This window comes from Hypomesus transpacificus, chromosome 11 (assembly GCF_021917145.1).
Source record: "Hypomesus transpacificus isolate Combined female chromosome 11, fHypTra1, whole genome shotgun sequence".
Lineage (NCBI taxonomy): Eukaryota > Metazoa > Chordata > Actinopteri > Osmeriformes > Osmeridae > Hypomesus > Hypomesus transpacificus.
The window spans coordinates 17,586,709-17,609,108 of NC_061070.1; the positions used below are offsets into that span (position 1 = coordinate 17,586,709).

Here is a 22,400-nt window from a genome sequence, read left to right on the forward strand (position 1 = left end):
GAGAGAGGGAGAGAGGGAGGGAGGGAGGGGTAGGAGAAACAGGAAGACAGACAGCACCTCTGGACTGACTGATGGAGAAACAGAGAGGAAGGGACAGAGCTAACATGGTGTCTGACTCAGACGGCTCCACGCTTTTTGCCACCCTGCGTCACACACGTCAGCTCCTATTGTGTGACGGGGGGGCATCTCTAGCCTGGTTTCCTGCTAACCACCTTGTATGAAACTGTGGTTAAGCATCTGACAGGAGAATACCAGACAGGAATGTTGTCTGTAAAGGCTAAACAATACTATAGTGTTGTGTTTAAGGGGTATAGTGTTGTGTTTAAGGGGTATAGTGTTTACAAAAAGTATAGTTTAGAGTAAACAGTTTTCTGTGTTGAAAAATCACAGCCAACTTAGCGTGGTTACAATTGACCAACAACCCCGCCCCCCCCCTCCCCTCACCCCTTCTCAGGTGGCAGTTTCTCATGAAATCCAAAACATAACAAATGTGAAAACAACTGCAAATAAATGGCATGTGTTACTGACTAGAAAGTCATCTTTGTTCCCCACGCTCATCCCAGAGAGCCCAGGAGGACGAGATGGAGAAGATCACAAAGCACATCAAGTCATCCAAAGACAAAGAAGATGCCAAACCACTTGACAAACCCGAACAGTGAGAACAACATCTCCTCTCAAATCCTCAACCCATCTCCTCCATTTTACCTTTCCCTGTCAGTTTGGTTCTTGTTCCTTGCTGTTTTGAACTAAGGGTATGAGATTGTGAGTGTTCTTCTTCTTCTTCTACTCTGTCATGTTCCAGGTTCCTTTTCCAGCTCTCCCAGATCCCTAACTTCTCTGGCCGGGTCTTCTGTATTCTCTTCCAGTCCACCTTCTCTGAATGTATCGTTTCAGTCCAGCGCAAAGTGGAGATACTTCAGAGAGTCTGCAAGGCGAGAGTCTTCCACCTTATCCTTTGCCTTTTCTTCGATTTGTTTCTGTACGTGTATCCCTCTCTATCTCTCTCTCCCCCCCCCCTCTCTCTCTCTCTCTCTCTCTCTCTCTCTCTCTCTCTCTCTCTCTCTCCCCCTCTCCCTCTCTCTGTCTCTCTCTCTCTCTCTGTTTCTCTCTCTCTCCTGATAAACGTATAGGACTGTAGAAGTGTTGTGTATATTGGAATGAGAGGCATTGTGTCTTTGCAGGTCAATATACGGTACATTGGTGCCAGATGCCCAGAGCTCAAACTTTACCTCACTCTCCTTTTATCTTCCCCTTTTCATTTTTTTTTCTGTGTATATACTCTCATCTCTTTCTCTTCTCTTTCTTCAATCGCTCACATTCATATCTGGTCCCGGGTCCGCGGTCGTCTTTTCATTTCCTTCTCTCATTTTAACGTCCCCTCTTGTTCTCCCTCCCTCTCCCTCTCCCCCTCTACCCCCTCTCTTGGTGTGTGTGTGTGTGTGTCCGTCCCAGACCCTGCAGGGGAGTCAGTGCGTCATGCAGGTGCTAGGCCTGATTTTGGCTTTTGGAAACTTCATGAACGGAGGGAACCGGTCGAGAGGTCAGGCAGACGGCTTCTCTCTTGACATCCTGCCCAAACTCAAGGACGTTAAGAGCAGTGTGAGTGTTATCGTACGGAATGGGGTCAGCACATGTCAATAGAATCAATATGATATATTAGAACATACAGTTAGTTTGTACTTTTAAATGGCTGGTATGGATTTGCTGAGTCATAACGATGGCAACAACTCACTTCATCACCCGCTCGTGAAACTATTGTTTCGCTTCAAACAGCTTGTGGGATTATTGATTGTGTTCAATTGACTTTGTTAAACTGCCAGCATTGCCATATAAGGAAACACAAGCGAGCGGTCTGTGTTTTGAGCGTCTGAGTCCCAGAGGTGCCCATAAAGAACATCATATTTTCCACCGGTTGTACGTTATGACAAGCTCCCCAGCAGAGCGCCGCGTAGCTGCGCCGCGTATCTGCGACGTGTCGCTCCGCTGTGCGGTTATCTACCTCGCTTCTCACTACTACAACCGTATTTTCCTTCTCCAAATCCAAACACTCTGCTCCGCAAAATCATTCGATTAATGAATAAAGGATTTCCCGTTTATTTATTTCAATTTTTTTCTTTCTCTTTCTCTTTCAGGATAACTCCCAGAGTCTTTTGTCTTACATCGTTGCTTACTATCTAAGGCACTTTGATGAGGTACGTTTTGTTTCCTGTTTATTTGAATCCAGTTCTGATTTACTCCTGATTTGCTTAGATATCTTTCCAGTCTCTCTTTTCATCTTCCCCCTCGCCGGAGGACACCGTGGCTTATCCTCTATCAAATTATTTATTTTCCTTTTCCTCATTTACAACAGAAACGACTGTCTGAGCCTCTCTCCTGCTGCGCTCGGACCTGCAATGTGTTAGCTGGCAAGGCCTCCAAAGCAGAGCTAGTGTAAATAATTAGGTTAGCCAGATGAGATGAACTCAGAGCTGAGCCGCTTGCCAAAGTCAACCTGCATGACAAGGTTCTGGGTTCCTAATGGCTCCCTAGTTCTGCTGATGGACAGTGTGAATGAAGGCTTTGATTAGCATGACTCCTCTCTAGCTGACCACCATTACCCTGCCTGGTCTTATCTTATTGAGGATGTTTGGACAACTGATAAGAAGTGGTTGAAACAGCCATTTAAATTGTACCTGGGGTAGATACTGGGTAAGGTTCTGCTGTTTTAGGATGATTGACTTTGACATGACTGTGTGTATATGTGTCTGTGCACTTGTGTGTGTGTGTGTGTGTGTGTCCAGGACGCTGGTAGGGAGACGTGTGTCTACCCTCTCCCTGAGCCCCAGGACCTTTTCCAGGCCTCTCAGATGAAGTTTGAAGACTTTCAAAGAGACTTACGCAAGCTGAGGAAAGACCTCAATGGTGAGAACGTCTCCACATGATGTTTTTATTACGTTTGTAGTCCAACACTTCCAAACCTTAGAACCCTATATATACAACAACTTACCTGGCTGTAAACCTGAAGTGACTCAGGTTATGACAGGTGTCATACTGTGTTTATGATACCACAGAATAGGCTTTATGAAAGTATAAATCATATGTAAAAAAATCCTCCCTCTATCTCTACAGTGGAAAATTCTTCAAAGTGTGCACAGCTATGGTCATGTTTGGAGCAAAGAACCGGGTCAATAGATATCATCTGTTTGTCGTACAGACAGCCAAACCAGATCCAGATGTGTTGTCAGAAACAGACTCCTGTTGGATCCACAAGGCGTGCTCTTACTGTCTTTATAAAGACAGAGCTCAGAACAAGAACCAGGGGTTAGGGAGCCTCAGCTACCTGTTTACCCCAGACAGGGTCCTTTAAAGTGGGCCTTAAAGTCACAGAGCACCCCCTGGCTGGATTGTACCTCCACATTCATGCGAGAGACAAGTGTGCTGCATCTATTGAATTTACTGGAAAAGATTTCCTAATGTAAACTACTTTGTGTGTAAACTACTCTGTCGCCCAAAGCGGTTACCTAAAGAGAGTGGGACTGTGCTTGATTCAAAGTGCTTTACCTAAGACTATTACACTCTAGGTTAAGATGCAGTTACTTCACAAATCAAGTGACAATGCACTTTTCCTGTAAACTTGTGAGGAGTTTATAGGGAATTATAGTAGTAGATGAGAGTTACAAGGAAAGGAGAGAGAGAGTGAGAAGGAGAAATAGTGCCAGGGTACCAGGAGTGAAGTTAAGGGACTTAGAAAACAACAAAGAGCCCTGATGAAGTGTGGAAATGAGATTACACACTTAAAGCCAAGCTCATTGGTCGAAATCTCAAATCCAGAGCACAGTAGTGGATGAGGAGATGGGGAAATGTTCACGTTCAATCCCCAGTCTCTCAGTGCGTTCAACACACAAAGTACTTTCAACACATGGGATACAGGTGGTAAAACTATAAAGTTAGCAAAGTCTAGCCTTTGTGTGTGTGTTGTTCCAGAGTAATCACCCAAGTATTGTCTGTTTTCAATCACGTTTTTATGCATCTAACTGCTAAACAGATCAAGCCGTCTGTGTTACATCCCCAAATATTGTTTTTCCTGTTCTCCTATCCATCTTTTTAAACCCCTCATTATTTGTACTTCATTAAAATGGAGTCGGTCACACAGACAGAACTTCTGTTTTTTATCCCCCAAGTGGTTGGACCTACATAAACGTATCATCACATATCAGATCCTGCTCCATCTGTAGGGACCAGCGAGGAAGTCCACCAGATGGGAGCTCCTCCCATTGCCTGGGGGAGGGTGGGGGTGGGGCGTGGAGGTGGAGGTGGAAGTGGTGGAGGCAGGGTGTCTACCATGAAGTGGGCGGCCCAGAGAACTGTAGCTTGGCCGGCCCAAAGGGCCACGGCGAGCAGGCTACCTCCGCAGAGAGACAGGGCCATCTGGTTGACCAATTAGCATTCCCTGTCCTGTACGGCGAAGATCTCAAGCATGCAAGTTCTGGATCCATCATGCCTGCTGATGGAGCGTGACTCCGGGGGTTCTCAGAGGAGTATCGTGAGGGACGTGAGGTTCTGAGGGGCATGGATCCCTGCTTGGCAGGAGGTAGTGAGGTGAAAAGACATGCATCATTGGAACTGAACCGAGTTTTGCTCCAGAGGTCAAATACCGAAACACTGATTCATCACTTCCATCAATGATTTTATCAGTGCTGGTTCAAACTGTGTTTTTTAGATTAGGAATGAAAGTATTTTTTCCACCCATTCCATCCATCCATCTTTTTTTGGTGTGTGATTCCATAAGCCTAATAAATGTTATAGAACACTTGATAACTAATTCACTGGATAATCACTTGTTCCTTTAGCTCTTCAGAGAACATAATCCTCTTCTTCTTCTTTCCAGCATGTTCAGCAGAGACGGAGAAGGTCTCCAAGATCTCTTCAGAAGAACATCTGCAGCCCTTTAAAGACAAGATGGAGGTGTTTCTGAGTCAAGGTGATACATGTTAGCCTCTTGGGCATAGAGAGTCTTTTATTCCTTTAAAGACAAGATGGAGGTGTTTCTGAGTCAAGGTGATACATGTTAGCCTCTTGGGCAGAGAGAGTCTTTTATTCCTTCAGCAAGCTGTCCGTCTGTCATGACAAATGCCACAGCTGTCATCTCCTGGAAATTTGTAGCTTACAAAGGGAAAATCCCTGATGCCAATGGCAGCCATTTTGGACCAGGAGCCGGGTGAGATGGGTGATTAATTACAAATCTCTCTGGATGCTAAAGCTGTCCCACTGAGACAAATGCTTGCGTTGTTCTCCTGGTTAATGTCCACTGTCTGGAGAGCAGACAGACTGAAGCCATAGCTTACTAGGGTACCCATGGTGATCTCTGCTTACTTCAGACTTCACTGTATAACTCATCATTACGGTTTCATCCACCTGCAAAACAACACTCACATACAGTAGGCGACTCTACATTTGCCGTTAGTAACATCTCAAGCCCAAACAAGCAGACAGGTCAAACATGAACACATGACACATTCATGGCTGAGTGCAGGTTGGACTGCTTGAGATATTACCCTTATCGGGGTTCATTGTAGTGAAGTTTCTAGTTGTTTGACTCCTTGATGAACTCTGCTGTGTGTGTAACAGTTGTGACCTCTACTGTAATTCTGCCCTGTCTTCTTTCAGTCCTCTGAGACCCTACTCTCCTGCTTGTACCTCCTCCCCCTCTCTCTTTTTTCTCTCCTCTACATACATCTTATCCTATCTTTAAGATCAAATAAACACTTCAGGAGAGCTGTTTACCCAGAGAGCGGTTAAAACAGGGCTGATTAATTAGTGGTGTAGCAAGCACTGATGAGCAGACTTTTTCTATCACCTTCCCTCAGCGGAGCAGCCATGTTTGTTTTCGTTTGACTGGGCTGTGTTTGTTATCACCTCTCCTCTCTTTTGGATGGTCGACCAAACTGCCTAGGCCCTCAGCCCTTTAAAGTACTCAACGCGGGGGCACCTCCAGGGGCACCTCCAGGGGCACCCCCGTAGCTCACCGGATAAGTGTGTGTAGGCGGAGGCCGTACCGCAGCGGCATGAGTTGGAATCCGGCCTTGGCAGTTTGCTGCACGTCCTCCCCTCTCTGTATGTCTCTCTCTCTGACTCTCTCTTTCTGTCTCCCTCTTTGTCTCTCTATGTCTCTCTCTCTGTATCTCTCTCTCTGGCGTTCACTGCCTTTCCTGTCACACTGTACTTTCAAACTGTCCAATAAAATGTGAAAAATGCCAAAAGGTTTGTCCCAAAAAATTAAGTACTGCAGTGGGAGGCTAAGCTAGGATCGATGTGGTTTGAAGTTGTGGTCTCAGGATGAGGCAGCCCTGCCTTACCGTCTGTAAGGATGAGGCAGCCCTGCCTTACCGTCTGTAAGGATGAGACAGCCCTGCCTTACCCTCTGTACACATGGAAGTTCTGTTGGTGTGAATGTTGATAATCGGACTTGGAAGCAGAGTACACTAGTGTGTCAAACTGTATCAAAGGAAGAATCAAATACATTGTCGTGATGACAGTCAACTGCTTTTGTTATTCACATCTGGAGCCCTACAGCTATGAGCACTACTGGGATGTTGTGATCCACTTCAAAGGTGTTATGCTTGTATGCTAGGATTAGTTATGCTTGTTCCTACATTTCAAATGTCATTCTTGGTGTCGCACTGGCTTAGCTTCAGGCTATTTCTAGTTAACTGTGACCAGTGTCTTTGTATGACTGAGTTTTCTGGCTCTCAGTCAAGTCCTTTTGTATTCAAATGTGAGTAGTTGGTAATCTGTAGCACATGTTCCCCTGCTTCAACGCTCCCTGTCCTTGGGTCTTACTTTAGAGGAGGCTCGGGATGAAAGGCCTTTCACTCCCAGAGAAATATCGGAGTTTCTCCCTTTGATGCAAATGACGAGGTTGTCCTCGGAGAGAGCGGAATGTTCGGAAGGAGCATGGACATGTGACTCTCGACGGCACCAGACGGAATTCTCCGAGCGCCTCCTTTCTGTCGTGGCGGAAAAACATAGAGAACAACAGCCGACGTCTTATTTGTGTTATTTCTATAATTTCTTAAAAGCCCCGGGTTAAACCGTCCCTGGCTCCACCGCTTTGACCACTGTTGTTTATTTTCTGACCATGAAACCAACCACAGAATAACAGTGGAAGCGGATTCGTTGGAACTCCACTGTTTGGTCTAGCTCGATTTTCCCCACTCGTTTCACAAATTCTCATGCATGCGAGGCTTTGATGGAGCCTCTAGGACTACCAGCAGAACACTGGCCATGTGATAATCTGTTTCTGATGGAAATAAAGATTAGGGAATCCTGGCACTGGGCCCTTACATCACTGTACTGTGATTGGCCAATGGGGCAGTCTTCACAGAGACTAGCTTACACATTGGTCTGCAACCTCAAGTCAATTGACTGGTAGTCCAATACGTATTCAGTAATGTTAACCGTTAGTGCAGTACTTATTGTGATCACTGTTGTAAGTGTTGTAAATTGTTTTAACAATAATCTTGTAATTCCTAGCTGGATATTTCCCTTTTTGTCCCTTGATGTGCCTTTATCCCTCGATTCCTTGTTTCTGATTGGTTATTGATGAGCAACAGGAAGCACATGTCAAAGAGAGGACCAGTGAGAGAGTGATTTAGAATGCAGAGCCGAAGACAGAAGCGATGGTCCCATTGGCTATGTCAGAGTTCTTCAGATGTGGCTCTGGCTTCAATTACACCCGGAGATCAGATATTCCCAAGACTGAGGCACGCCATGCCAGAAAGATTCCCTATCCGTCTGCCATTCTGGATGTCTTGGAAAACTATCTCTGAAGAGGTTTTGGGTCATTACAGATCATTTCACATCATAGTCCACACTGGTTAAAGGATTATGTTTGCGTAGCTACTCCAAAACCCCTCAAATATCGTATAGTTGATTTTAGGTACCTTAAGGTTTTTATTTGACACAACATAATACTTGCCATTGATCTCAACCTCCAACGGATAGGCTCAAAGATATTGTATCCTTCCTTTTCTAGAATATGGAAAGCAATAAACTGAAAAGACTTACTCTATATCTCTAGAAATTCCAGTGGAAATAGGGAGAATTAGCCAGGAGCAAATTGGAGGAAGAATCCTGCATATGTAAAGCTCAGGAAATCCTGTGGAATTCCGCAGTCTGTTTCAGGCTTTCTCTACTCTGTACTTTTACCATCGCTTATTATATATATTTATATTATTATATAGGAGACTTGAGTGTCAGGATCCCAATGGCTGGGCTAGATACCCTGCAAGTGCCCAAATGCCTTGTTTTCTTTTTTCAGTTTTTATGTTTAGTAACTTTCTGCTTTCTCTCTCTCCCTCTCTCCATGTCTCTGTGTCCACCTTCCCTGGTTCTCGTGCAGATAAACCTCACACAAAGACACACTTGTTCAACAGTCCTAGGTGTTGTACAGTACTTCAACAGTTGATTAAACACTCACCTCTTGGTGAAAGCGTATGACCTTGCAAATGACTGCCAGCGTGAGTGATGTTGGAGTGTGAGGTCCTAGAGTATGTGAACTGTAGCTAATCCTTCATCTCTGTCAGCAATGGTTGAATCTATTGACCAGGTTCTGTCACGCACTCACAATATCTTCTCTCTTTCAGCGAAAACTGAACTGGAAGCACAAGAAACACAACTAGCCGACACTCAGAAGATGTAAGAGCAAACCTGCTATTGTATAAATCTTCAGTTGGTACGGAACGGAACGGGCAGATGAGATATGATCCGTGATGAGGATCTGAGTCTGACGTCATGTGAGCTACTAACAGCTGCATGGTCGTCAGTGTTCTGCCCAGGTTAGGCGTAGGTGCAGGGTTTGACCTCAGTCAGACAGCTCCTGTGTGTCATAGACTAGAGGCCCACAGTGCCTGTGGTGTTTATGTAAGCACACGAAGAGGAGACGGCGCTGGCTCCAGACTTCTGTTAACACTGGCTAGGAATGTGCTCCGAGCACACTCCTAACAAAGAGTCCTCTAACCTGTCCACCGTATTGATCAACAGCACCACACAAAAAAAAGAGCATTTGTCACTTTCACTTGTGCTCTTTTAGTCTTTCCTTTCTCTGGTGTGCCTCTCCTTACCTGTCTATCTCGTTCTCACTTTCTCTCTCGTTCCCTTTCTCACTCAGTTCTTTACAACTCAAGAGGGTTAGAGGGTTTTATGAATTACAACCGTAAGACCTTGAATTAAAACTGAAAAGCACTTGTACTCTATTGACTTACAAAAGAATGTCTTTGGCAACTAATATCTGAAATGGTCAGTCATGCACACGCTAGGTTAGTTAGTGTACTTTACAATCACAAACAGCAGTATTGTTCCTAGCTTAACATTACCATTTTGCATGTTTCTTTTTTAAGCCGGTTGGTTTACAATGGCTTAGCAAAAAACTTAAAATAAAATCATGTCGTAATATTTAGGGTCTTTTGAGGTAAACCTTTTGTTTTCCCTCATCAGCTTCCTGGAGCTGAGTGTGTTCTTCTCCGTTAAGCCCAAGGCGGGAGAGAAGGAGGTGTCGCCCAATACCCTCTTCTCTGTGTGGCACGAGTTCTCCTCCGACTTCAAAGAACAATGGAAGAAGGAGAACAAGCTGATGCTACAGGAACGGTGAGGGAGGAGAGAGGTGTTCCTGAGAGGTTCCCCGGCCCGGTTCTAAAGGACCGTTCACACCAACCTCAGCAATTGGCGTCTCTGCAACGTCGTCTGCCGTTTTAAATGCGCAAGCGCTTTAAATTCTGATTGGTTGTCAGTGTTAGTTCATCAGCTGGACTCAGCTATTCTTTTAAATATAAAATGATTCTTAAAACTTTATCTTTATAGGTATAGTTATCGTCCTTGGTGTGAACAGGTCTTAAGTGCAGGGTTCGAATTACGGGGGGTTTGGGAGGGTTTGACCCCCCCTAATTAAGACTTGAACCTCCCCAAAAGAGGTAAAAACCTGTTTTTACCTCCCCAAAAGAGGTAAAAACAACAGGTAATTTTACCTATTACCTATTACCTTATGGCCTGGAGAAGAAGTTGACCCCCCCCCCCCCCCCCAAGTGTCATTGTATAATTCGCACTATGCTTAAGTGGTAGACGTGTTCTGGTTCCCCACTGACTGAAAGCAGCTGGTAAATTAGGAACCCAGATACATTTTCAGATGCTGCCGTTTCAACCTCACAACTACATACCATTAGCATCATTCAGTTTCATAGAGGCAGTTGAGTTGAAGCGACCCAAACTGAGTTGCTGAACCCTATAGTACTAATAGAAAGATTCCATCTGTGATTCCGTTTGCTTCCAGTGGTTTGATGGTTCCAAAGATATGATTTAAAAAGTCAACAAAAGCAAATTGTTCTGTTCCGCTCCATGTAGATTAGATTATGATATGTATTCGTTGAATAAACATAAATGCCATGTGTTTTGCTTGTTGGGTAGGAAAAAGTGAAATCTAATTTGTAACCGTAACCTCTCTTTGACCTTTGTTTTTGCCAAAGTCATCGCACAGTCCCACAATTCTATAAGGATGTTGGAATTATTGGCATTTGTCATCCTAGAATGTGATTTCCTGTGTTCACCCAGTGAAAAGTATTGATGGGTGGTGTGCGCATGAGTAGAGAAAATAGTTTTTCCATACAAAAAGCAACATTCAGGATAATCTGTCTATAAGAACTCCTCAACTTCTTTAGAAATGTATTTTGGCATGAACAGTGTTGTCATTACAAGGTCTTGGTCTTGGACCTCTGCAGTAGCCAGCTTGATCAGATTCTGAGACTGAGCCAAATACCCTGGCTGGACACATAACTTAGCCCTATCCAAACACTGCAGACCGAAGTCTTACCTGGACAGTCTCAGATCTGGAGTCTCTGCTCATTTTCTGTAGCAAAGTATCTCCTTATCTAGTAGACCAGGGTGAATCTCAAAAGCCTGTGTGTGTGTGTATCACCTGGCTAAGTACAAATGTTGATCTCTTCTCAGAGTCAAAATGGCAGAGGAGTGCTTCAAGCAAGCCAAAGAGAAGGCTGCATACAGTATCAAACCCAAACATGCCTCTGGAATAGTAAGTCCCGACATCTCACCGTTATTATTTTCTTCAAACTGCCGTCTCTCCACGTTCTCCCTCACCAGACCTTGTTCTCTGTGGTCCACAGAAAGCCAAACTGGGTCAGAAAATCTGAGCCGAGTTACCTGAGAAAGACCCTCCCTGAGCCAGCTGCACAAGTGAGATTACCCACAATCTAAAACAACGGGTCAGCCATGGTTTTGTCTCCTTCTTTCCTTTATTTGTCCTTCCTAGTTGAATCTTAGATTTGATACTAAATATTTTTGTCCTCCCAGTATTGTTATTGAAGATATAATGGATACGTCTGTGCACTCAGTTGGCTTTAACACACACATGAGCTGACAATAAAAGGTTTACTGTTTTTGGAAAATTGAAATGGTACCAAACCAATTCCAGTTGTTGAAAGAAGACAAAGGATAATACGATGATATAAAACCATATTTTACAAAGAAAACAAGCCATCTGTCCATCTCTGCCCACCACATTCCTGCACAAAGACAATCACATGAGAAGATTCATACTGTTTCTGCTAAAGCTGGACTGCCAGACAGCAAGTGCCTTACAGCACACTGAAGTAGCCAAAAAACGACGTAAAGAGATTATTTCTAAGGTTTTAGCCTGTATCATAAATCAATCACATATGACAGCTTTATGTTGAAAGGATGGGTGGAATAGAGGGCTTGGTCCTTGGAATACATGATCCGTTTTAATTTCAAGGAATCAACTGTTTTTCACGTCATCAGGATTCATCAACATCAGTCAGCTGTGTTTAAATAAAATATAGTCTTACTGTTGTAATAAATACCATCATCATCTACAATATGTTTTATATAAAGTAATATGCAATGTGTTTGTGACATATGGTGTTCATTGTGTCGGTTAAAACTGCCCCCTTCCTTCAGTGTCTTCTGTCTGAGATGTGCAGGTCTGTGTGGTGACTCTGTCCCCATGTGCAATAATAAATACCGATTTCTGACTGGACATCGAAGTGAATGATCCTGATCTCGTGTTATTTATTGACATTACATCAGTCAACATGTAAAAAAAAAAAATCATTTACTATTTTCCATAAATCAACTTTGTACTCAGAACCACTGATTGCATTTAAACCACATACAGTACATATTTATGAAATAGATTTAATATACTTTGACATACACACATATATATATATATATATATATATATATATACTTTTTATTGTACTGTACCTCAGTAACACATGATACAGAAGTGTATACTTCTTCACTGGCAAGGTGAATAATGTTTTTGTTTTGCTTCTGGTGTGATGAATCCACTGGTAGGTTCTCATAGTCTCTCCCTCATGTGTAGCCCTGATTGGCTGGCTGCTCCCTCATGTGGAGCCCTGATTGGCTGGCTGGCCACGAGCCCTGGTAAGCCCAGTCCATAGCACCCCATCTCTTATTACACACTAAAACACTGGGCAGTTTCACTACCAGTCTGGGATAGCTCTTTACTGGTTTGCAGTCTAATAGCTCATAGCTAGATAGTAAACTATCTTCTGTCATCTGAGTCTCTCGCTCTCTCTCTCTCCAGGTACAATTTTCCCGTGTTTTGGAAGAACAGATCAGTGTTGCAATGCTTGTTGCTTTGAAACAGTGACTTTTTAGACAATAGAGGTATTCTACACAGCCCCTGTAGACTGCAATGTCACCATTCAGAAGCGATTAGTGGATGTGCTGTCATCTTAGACACGTCACATCTCTGGAGCTCTGATGCCTTGAGTGGTCAATGGACAAACTTTGCACAATACTTAATTGAGCTCGCTATGATGATCTGTTCTTCGAAGTGAAGACAGACTTTGTAACAGTCGTTCTGGCATCCTTGTTGAGATTTCACACCCACGCTGTGTCCATGTGAGGCACCCATGTGAGGCACCCATGTGAGGCACCCATGTGAGGCACCCATGTGAGGCACCCATGTGAGACAGCCATGTGAGGCAGCCATGTGAGGCAGCCTCACTACAGTTTCCCCTGGCTGCTCATGTCCACGGACATGCAGCGGCACTGTTTGACACGCTGCACTTTGCGGTGGCGGACGGGCGGCTGCAGGCCGGGACAGTCTAGCTGAACGGTGAGCTGGGTGACCCGGTGCGGCCTGCAGAAGGAGCATGACTGGAAGGGCTCTTGGGCCTTGTTGTGGGCCCTCCGGCCGGAGCCTGGGCCTCGATTCCCGTGGCCCGAGGAAGGGCCCATGTGGCGGGGGATGTAGAAGGAGTTGCACTGGCCGTAGCAGAAGCGGTTGACCACAGTCCGGCTCTGGCAGCCGTCCTCGCTCACCGTCTGGCGGAGAGGCTGCGTCTTGCACCAATCGCGTCGGAGAGTCCGTCTCTCCGTGACAACGAGGGCCTCGTGGCTGGACGACAGAACCTCGGGTTTGTGGGTCAGCAGCTTCTGTCGGTCCGACAGGTTGGCTTTGGTCTTGTAAGGGGAGGGGATTGAACCCTGGGGGCGGGGCTTCCTGGTCTCCGTGGCGACGCAGAGCACTCCAGCCAACAGGACTGGGAAAGTGAGTTTCCAGAACATTCTGGGAAGAAAGGAAAATTTGAAGAAGATTATCCACTGCTTGTAACTAAACAACAAGGTTGCATGCCTCTGCAGATAGGCTTCTTATACTGTATAGTCAATGTAAGTTTACTGTAGTCATCTATTCTGAGGTTACTCTAGTGTGTGACACTTATAACAGCATGTGCGTGTGTGTGTGTGTGTGTGTGTACTTGCGTGTCTGTGTAAGAGATTGAAAGTGTTAGCCTGTGGAGCCGCCTCACTGAGGCTAGTCTCGTGAGCATCACAGAGGAAACAAATCTATCGACGGTGATGCCATTTGTCTGCGTCTCCATGGCGTTGCCTCTGTTTGCTTTCTTCTCAGCTACACAACTCCTCCGAAAATAAACAAGAGCCGCCATCAAAGGACACACTTAAAGACCCATAACGAGAAGAGGAAGTTGATTTTATTGGTCTCGTCGCCGGGTAAAATAATTAGGGCTTTGCTTACTCCAGTCATGAACTATGCCTCAGATACGTAAACATGTGTTAGAGAGCCCATATGAAGACTATTAGAGATGGCTGGGAGGACTGTGTGCTGTGGGTCTCAAAGAGCTGCTTCCTCCCTGACAAAGTGCTGTGAACTGGACCTGACCTGGGACTCCATCCATTCATTTATGGGGGATGGCTTTAGCTTAGTGGTTAGAGCGTTTGACTGCAGACCTTGAGGTTGCAGGGTCAAACGTGAAGCAAAGACGACATCATCCACACAAGATGAACAGGTACACACACACTATACAAGCTGCACACACACACACGTTACTATGCACAGGCATGGACTTTGTTGGACAGCAAACAGCTGAAATGCATTTGGTGATAGCAATCCCTGACTTCAAACTCACATGTAGCATCTCGTTCTACGTCTCAAACCCAATGATTGTCAGGGTTTATGGAAAGATGTTTTTGACTATCTCTCATGCATCATTTCAACAAATGTTCTTAAAGTTTCACTGCAGGACTTCCAATCTGACTGCAAATTAAAACAGCCTGAAGACTCCTTTCCTCTTCTATGCCCCAAGTTCTCTTTGCTGTTGAAGATGTGTACATCTTCTCCTCATTTCCTGGACCAGCACACAATTTGATGTCAGACAAATGACTTTATCATAGTCTACTTAGTCTCCTTGTATCTGTTAAGTCTCTGTTCTTGAACCTGGGGGTCACAGAGACTTTGCCCTGGACAACAAAGGTGCTCAGTGTTGCTTTTGATGAAGTCGTCGCATTGCTCGCAGGAAACTGCAGAACAGCTCTGCAGCTTTGACAGGAGGGACATGACAAACACGTGCACGCGCGCGCACAAACGCACAATTGCCTTCACAAACACACACATGCGTGCACACAAAACCCTCTCAATACCAGACCTCCTCATTGCCGTGGTTTCCTCCACACTGTAGATCTTCACGAGTCACGACCCCACTCCATCTCCCAAACCATCTACTCCCCAACAACAGTAAGTGAGGATCATTAGTCTCTGGTGACGTCTAAACCCAGGTGACTGCGGAGGGGAATGGATGAACTCTCTCCCCAGGCCGGAGAGCTGCTTCACCGGCTCACGTTATCTGGGTACCCACCCCCGTCATCCCAATCCCCCCCCTCCCCCTCCCTCCCTCCTTCTCTCCCCCCCCTCTCCCCTCCCTCTGTCCCCTCTCTCTCCCCCCTCTCTCCCCCCTCTCTGCCTTTTGTTGAGAGGACGTCCTCCCAGGTCCGAGTGAGTTACAAGGCCCCTGGGGTTCTAGAGGACGTACTGACTGTGTACACAGCAGATGACGGATGGCTTATACAGTCCCTGCTTCGCTCCCTCTCTGCTTCCAAACTCAGCCTAAGTACGATACCGACGACCCTGCCAGCTATCCCCATCAATCACCCGGCAAGACAAATGGTGGTTTGGGTTGGGTGGTGGTTGGGGGGCCTGGGGAGGCTGGAGGGTGGGGGGTGGGGGGTGGAGGAGGGGGGTTAGGGTAATGATAGTGTACAGAGAGCCTAGTTGGAAAACAAAACAAACTCTTTAGCCTGACTTCAGTGCTCGCCTGCTACCTCCCCCCGGGTATACACCCCCACGCAACTCTCTTTCTCACCAATCATGGCAGAGTTGTGGAGACAGAGGGAGACTGTGGTTTGAATATTAATGCTGGGACCCAGCTTGAGCTGGACCACAAGATCTATTTGTCTGCTAGCAGGCCTATCGTCCACCAACAGTGGGATATGTTTTATCAGGCCTTAATCACAAAAACTAGAGACTAAACTATACTGTGTTGGGGCTCTTCTCCCTTTCACTCAAGACATGATGGATCCATGAATATGAGCTGTTGAGAACAGCCGCTGTCGTATCTGACACACTGCTGAACTACACGCCCTCCTCTCTTGAAATAATCTCCTCCTGTAACATCTTTGGGCTTTTCATTTCTCAAGAGTTATGGCTTGTGGACTATGTTTGTCGAACGGAACCTGTGTCAATAGAACTCTAGAAGTGTTATAGTCCCCAAGTCATTGCAGTCAAATGCAGTCATTTTGTCAACTTCAAATCTAAACTTTTCACTTAAAAATAATACAATATGTTTGGACCAGTTTAAGGGCAGTCTTACTAGAACAAGAACAGGCCCGAAGTAAAATCTCCCAAGTTGCCAAACAATTAGAAAATGTCTATGAGACAGGAAGTCACAAAAGGCTGACAAATGAGGCAGATTACTGCTACCCATTTCAATTCAACACCCCAAAGCTCACACGAAAAAAAAGACTCAACTCCATGTTTTTACTACAGCCCAATTACACAGAGAGCAACCATGTCATTATCTCCCATTTGTGGCTTGTTTTCCTCCCCCGACTGGCCCCAACTGGCTCATTAACAGTCAAAACCTCCATTTTAAATCCATTTCTTTTTTGTGAATGTGTAAGAAAATGCCAACACGCCATGAGGGAGCCTGTGGCTGTTTGGACATCCATTTGTCACCACAATCCATCCTCATAATTACTACCAGCTGAGAGATGCCCTGCTATGCAAGGAGAGAGAGCCTCTTCCCAGTAATGGAGATTTGGTCTCAAAATTAAAGCTTTACTTCTTATAGGGCAAAATGTTAAACAATACAGTGCAGTCTTTTCCAGACCAGGCACACACTTGTGGAGTATACAGGCATGGATGTCATTCACACATCTCAATAATATGGCAGAGTTATGGTCCATACTTTTAAGATCTTCTATAAGTTTACATATTCATTCCTATATACATATTCAATCCCCCAGAAATCACTCATACTAAAAATGTATGCAGAATGTGTAGGACTACTAGCATTTATAGTAAAAGCCCCAACTTTAAAAAGCCACAATGTGACTTGATGTCCAGATGAATAAGAAAAACACCACAGTTGGCCAGTGTACCTTTGGCCAGTGTCCTATCCCGGGACAGCAGAGGGTTCAGGTGGTGGTCAGGGGTAGCTGTCCATCCTGACTAGTCCTGGAGACGACTGCATCCTGGAGATGGTTTCCATGGGAACAGCAGCAGGCGTCTGCAGAGATGAAAGTCTGAGTTCCACCCAAAGTGTTTTCTGAAGTCTCTGACTTTGAGCAGAGCTTATATTGATCCCTTTACTCTCTCTTCGTCTCTCACTACCTCGCTCTCATCACTCCCTCTCTCTTTCTCTTTCTCTCTCCCTCTCCCTCTCTCTCTCTCTCTCTCTCTCTCTCTCTCTCTCTCTGTCTCTCTCTCTCTCTCTCTCTCTCTCTGGTTCAGCAGCAGGCTGTGTTTCTGCATCCCAGTGTTAATGGCTTGTGGTTCCGTTTCTCCACTCCTTGTTGTTTCAGCAAGCATAGGAGTCAACTCTGTTACCTCATCACATTCTATTGGCTCTGATCAACGCACGCCTCTCCACTTCTCTCTAACTCTCTGCCCTTGTCTCTCTCTCTCTCTCTCTCTCTTTTTCTCTTTGACGTTCACTTATCTTATCTTATCTCCCCTCCTCCACTTACTCACAATTGACTGTTCTCTCTTGGAATCCCCTGGTACATTGTCTCTCCTATCCTGTCTGTCCCTCTCTCTCTCTCTCTCTCTCTCTCTCTCTCTCTCTCTCTCTCTCTCTCTCTCTCTCTCTCTCTCTGCCAGGCTCCTGCTCTCCTACTCTGTAATTCCCTCTAGCCTCCTCACTCCCACCCTCCATGTGATTCTGCCTCCCTCGCTTGTGCTGCCCCCTTCCTACTCTCTTCTGTTCCCCTCCATAACCCGATGTCTCTCTCTCTCCATCTCAGCCCTGTCTCTCTCCATCTCTGCCCTGTCTCTCTCTCCATCTCTGCCCTGTCTCTCTCTCTCCATCTCTACCCTGTCTCTCTCTCCATCTCAGCCCCGTCTCTCTCTCTCCATCTCAGACCTGTCTCTCTCTCTATATCAGCCCTGTCTCTCTCTCTCCATCTCAGCCCTGTCTTTCTCTCCATCTCAGCCCTGTCTCTCTCCATCTCAGCCCTGTCTCTCTCTCTCTCCATCTCAGCCCTGTCTCTCTCTCTGCATCTCCGCCCTGTCTCTCTCTCTATATCAGCCCTGTCTCTCTCTCTGCATCTCCGCCCTGTCTCTCTCTCCATCTCAGCCCTGTCTCTCTCTCTCCATCTCAGCCCCGTCTCTCTCTCCATCTCAGACCTGTCTCTCTCTCTATCGCAGCCCTGTCTCTCTCTCCATCTCAGCCCTGTCTCTCTCTCAATCTCCGCCCTGTCTCTCTCCATCTCAGACCTGTCTCTCTCTCCATCTCTGCCCTGTCTCTCTCTCTCCATCTCTGCCCTGTCTCTCTCTCCATCTCAGCCCCGTCTCTCTCTCTCCATCTCAGACCTGTCTCTCTCTCTATATCAGCCCTGTCTCTCTCTCTCCATCTCAGCCCTGTCTTTCTCTCCATCTCAGCCCGGTCTCTCTCCATCTCAGCCCTGTCTCTCTCTCTCCATCTCAGCCCTGTCTCTCTCTCTCCATCTCAGCCCTGTCTCTCTCTCTCCATCTCAGCCCTGTCTCTCTCTCTCCTATTCTCTTGTTTCTCACTGTCTCTTCCTTACCACAACACACAGTATCCCCATCCCAAATATATGGACATGTTAAAAAGGGATCCATTAATCATTGTTTGACAGGATGCTTTGAAAAGTGCCATTCACATTGTTCGGTTTTTCCATAAAGACAGTCTGTGTGTCTGTGGTTCCCAAAGGGCTGGCTAATGGGACAGACACAGTCTTGGAAACACAGTCTAACATATAGCATCAAAGATGAGACACGTCAACAGATCCTAACCTCAGACACTGTCTGAGCTACACCAGTGAAAGATGGCACCTCACTGTTGCACCACATAAAAGTCATCTTGGAAACAGAGTAACTGTACTGGTCTGCAGACACAGAAATTGGATATAACATTGAAACTGGTGTTATATTGGATTTTTAAAGGGAAGGACTTAGATTAGGGAAGTTGGCAGCTCTGTGAGTTATAGCACCATCTAGTGGCAAGGACTACAGCTGCCTCTACTGATGTAAAGAGCCCTGATCCACAATAGTGGATACAAATAATAATTTATCATCTGAACACTCATGGCAAAGTGAGATTAGGAATAAATGCACACACCAACTAGCACAACAGATCAAGGGCCAACTTTAATAAATTTTAATTAAAAGTGTATTTAAATATGGTATAAAAATAAATGCAGGAGAGAGTAACAAAGAAGTATGTTGTACATAAAACAGAAGACAGCATTTTAGACATTTCCAGTGTGACTGAAATGAAAAGTGCAATAAAAACAGTATGTGCTAATTATTGTAGTGCAATAAAATCAATGTGATGCAAAATAAATATTATAATAGCATATATACTGTATATAATACGCATTCTACACAACACAAATAATCTGTGATTTCAGATTGTGTAGCGTTGATGACATTGCAATTTTACATTTGATTCGATTTTACTTTTTATTTTTTACATTTCTGACATCATTAGAATTAGCTGGAAAGAATAAAGAGAGATAGTGAGAGAGAGAGTTTGGGAGAAAGAATGGATTGCGAGCAAGAGAGAGATAGAGAATTTGAGGCCAAGTGAATTACGGTGGAAAGATCTGAACCAATGATACTGTCTGCCTTTTGTCTTTACTAGTCCCAACAGCGTCTCTCCACAGACAGGAAACACATCAGGTAACAGGAAGAAGAGGTCCCCTCCTTGGACATGCAACACCTAGTGTACAGTCCCGCTCATTGTCTGATTAGGAAGGAGACGGCGTGCAACGATGACATAGAAATGATATGGTGTCCCGCCCCTATCCGAGGGAGACGTGTTCCTAGCATGATGGCACAAGACTGGTCATCTTCTTTGATGTGAGGGATTTCCCCTGCGAGACAAGGAGGAGAAGAAGGGATTACATGAAGAAGAATGGAACATGAAGACAGTCGACAGGTGGTCTGTGGTGTGGATGAATGTCACTGTGTTGGCAGAGAGATGTGAGGTCATCCCGTCGAGGTTTACTGTGAAGTGATTCTTGTGGATCGTCCGCAGTAACTACATGGCAATTCTCCAGGCCTCCAGTGTAAACATCGATAGCAAGCTTATAAGCAGTATTTATACTAGCGTGTTTTAATTATATTCTCTACAGCACGTGTCTATTGGTCTCTTCATAGATTATAATCCTTTGAAGACAAGCGTTAGATTTCCATGCAGGGCTCGTGGAGGGGTCGGGAGAAGACATAGAGGAGATACAAGACAGTGCAGAAGGGGAACAATATACCACAGAAGCACATTTGGCAGCATTACCTGGAAGCAAAATCCTTCAAAATAAGTTCTTACTTTTCTGTGGGGACAAGGAGAGAACACAGAGTGAGGGAGCACATTTTGGCCAGATGGTTTCAGAAGGCCAAAATGTTAAGACATGCCGAACGCAAACAGGTTTTGACATTGACAAAGACATTATCAACAGGTGACCCTCAAATAACCCTAACCCTATTTGGAAATGTATAGCATGAGGCCAACAGGATCATACCGGCATTATTAAAAACAAATAATAAAATGTGCAATCATAAAAATGTTGCAATCATATAAAATATATTGCATGTTATTTAGTTATTAGATCATTCTGTCACACAAACAGATGATGAAGATGATCCATGAAAAAGAGAGTATATAGTCTGTGTATTTGGTCCAGAGCTAGGCCTACGAGGTCAGACAAAGGGAGCACATTTCACCAAGGTCCTGTCGGAGCTGTAGCAGGGAGAGAAGTGTTGGAGAGGTAGGACAGGGAAGGCCAAACAGCAGAAAGACAGACGACCTAGTCCACACGGGGGAGCGATAAAGCTTTTGAATGGGCTTTATCTGTTTGGCTGGTTGGGTCCACCCAGAGCAGGACGTTCCACTTACCACATTTCGAGTGAATTTCTCAAACGATGTCCTGCGGTCTTGAATGCCTTGATACTTAGTTAGGTGAAAGGAAAACGAAAAGACAAACAGAAAGGAGCCAGAAAAGAAAGAAAGAGCTAAACCCAAAAGTGAAGTGAGGCAATGGTGACTGTAGAAGGGGCTGATCTTGGGGAAGCCAACGAGAACAGTGAGATAAGAATAAAATAAACTGTGACTGAGGACACAATGATGTGTTTTGAACGAAAAACTATGAAAATGTACTCAACAGAAATAAATAATAACCAGTGTTTTGAAACAATTATGAGAGCTATAACGTGAGTATGTGTATTGCACGACAGTCCCTAAGAACTCAAAAGTGGGGTACTAACATGCATGTGAAACTACATCCACCATAACTGTCGGCTGAAACCATATTTATCTGTTCTTCCAGGCGCAAGTCAGAGACCCAAACACATCAAACTTCAACCTCACAATGTAAAAGATGTACAAGGGGTAGTAAGAACCCAAAGAAAAATCCATGATTCCCAGAGGGAAGAGAAGATGTGGTGCACAAGATAGACCCGTGTACCTTCTTCCTGGCCTGCAGCAGCTCCTGGTAGGCACTGGAACGGATGAAGCGACTGTACGAGTCACTCTTCATCAGCTTGTAGATGTGCTCCTGTTTGACATACACACAAACGGGTGAGACAAACTGAAGATGAGGGACATCAAAGTGAAACAGAGTATACAGCACCTTCCACCCACATGGATAAATATTCCCGTATCCACACAGCTGGTCTCGTTGCTGAAATATATCTAGATAGCGTGACAGTTCCAGTTGGACTAAATCCAGGTCAATATACCGTAGTTTCACTATGCAGGCAAGGATGGCACAAGACATCACAAGACAGACAAGGTTCAAGTATTCTGTTAACCACCGAAAGTGTTACTAGTACTTTAGTGTTCTTTAAAGTTAACTATTTCAAGATTACACAACGGAGGAGTTCACCTGCGCATCTTCAAAGGCGTAGCGTCCAGGGTCTTTGACATTCTGGGTGGTCTTGTCATAGCTCTTGGAGTCCACGTTGATGGCACTGGGCGCACCCGAAGCCAGGAACTCATCCCAGATCTCCTGCACGCGCGTGGGCACCTCTCTGATTGGTCGCTTCTTCAGCTCCTGGACGGCCAACCAGAACCTGGCGCCGCCCCCAAACAGAGGAAGGCGGTTAGAGTCGAACTCTGGAGCAAGGAACACCTCAGTTACCTTAACACCCACCTCGAAACCCTAAAGTTTGGCCTGAGTTTGTATTTCTGTTTTCTTTCATCTATCTTCTTACAAATTATGAACAACTTTCGAACAGGACAAATCAAGACTGATTTTCAATGTTTTGATTTAATTGCTATTGTCATTATCTAATTAGAAGGACCTTAATATAGATGATTACGTTT

General features: G+C 45.1%; 3 protein-coding genes across 3 annotated transcripts in view; 1 reads left to right on the forward strand and 2 right to left on the reverse strand.

The window, feature by feature from the left end:
• fmn2a (formin 2a) overlaps positions 1-12,148 on the forward strand; it is a 31,845-nt gene extending 19,697 nt beyond the window's left edge. The window contains exons 10-19 of the mRNA XM_047029463.1: positions 564-655; positions 803-932; positions 1,453-1,599; positions 2,133-2,192; positions 2,781-2,901; positions 4,868-4,960; positions 8,625-8,676; positions 9,475-9,624; positions 10,978-11,059; positions 11,151-12,148. Of these exons, the coding sequence (XP_046885419.1) occupies positions 564-655; positions 803-932; positions 1,453-1,599; positions 2,133-2,192; positions 2,781-2,901; positions 4,868-4,960; positions 8,625-8,676; positions 9,475-9,624; positions 10,978-11,059; positions 11,151-11,177 (954 nt within the window). The 3' untranslated portion in view covers positions 11,178-12,148. The remainder of the gene's footprint in view (positions 1-563; positions 656-802; positions 933-1,452; positions 1,600-2,132; positions 2,193-2,780; positions 2,902-4,867; positions 4,961-8,624; positions 8,677-9,474; positions 9,625-10,977; positions 11,060-11,150) is intronic.
• A 98-nt stretch (positions 12,149-12,246) lies between these two features.
• Positions 12,247-17,626, reverse strand: grem2a (gremlin 2, DAN family BMP antagonist a). The gene is made up of 2 exons (XM_047030080.1): positions 16,996-17,626; positions 12,247-13,609 (listed from the first exon to the last, which is right to left on the reverse strand). Exon 2 carries the CDS (start codon positions 13,606-13,608, stop codon positions 13,045-13,047), a length of 564 nt encoding a protein of 187 aa, XP_046886036.1. The 5' UTR covers position 13,609; positions 16,996-17,626; the 3' UTR covers positions 12,247-13,044.
• Positions 17,627-19,548: 1,922 nt separating this feature from the next.
• The window catches only part of LOC124474125 (regulator of G-protein signaling 7-like), a 32,147-nt gene continuing 29,295 nt past the window's right edge, over positions 19,549-22,400 (reverse strand). Inside the window, exons 15-18 of the mRNA XM_047030022.1 lie at positions 21,961-22,147; positions 21,541-21,630; positions 20,973-21,026; positions 19,549-19,953 (exon numbers count right to left, since the gene is read on the reverse strand). Of these exons, the coding sequence (XP_046885978.1) occupies positions 19,903-19,953; positions 20,973-21,026; positions 21,541-21,630; positions 21,961-22,147 (382 nt within the window). The 3' untranslated portion in view covers positions 19,549-19,902. The remainder of the gene's footprint in view (positions 19,954-20,972; positions 21,027-21,540; positions 21,631-21,960; positions 22,148-22,400) is intronic.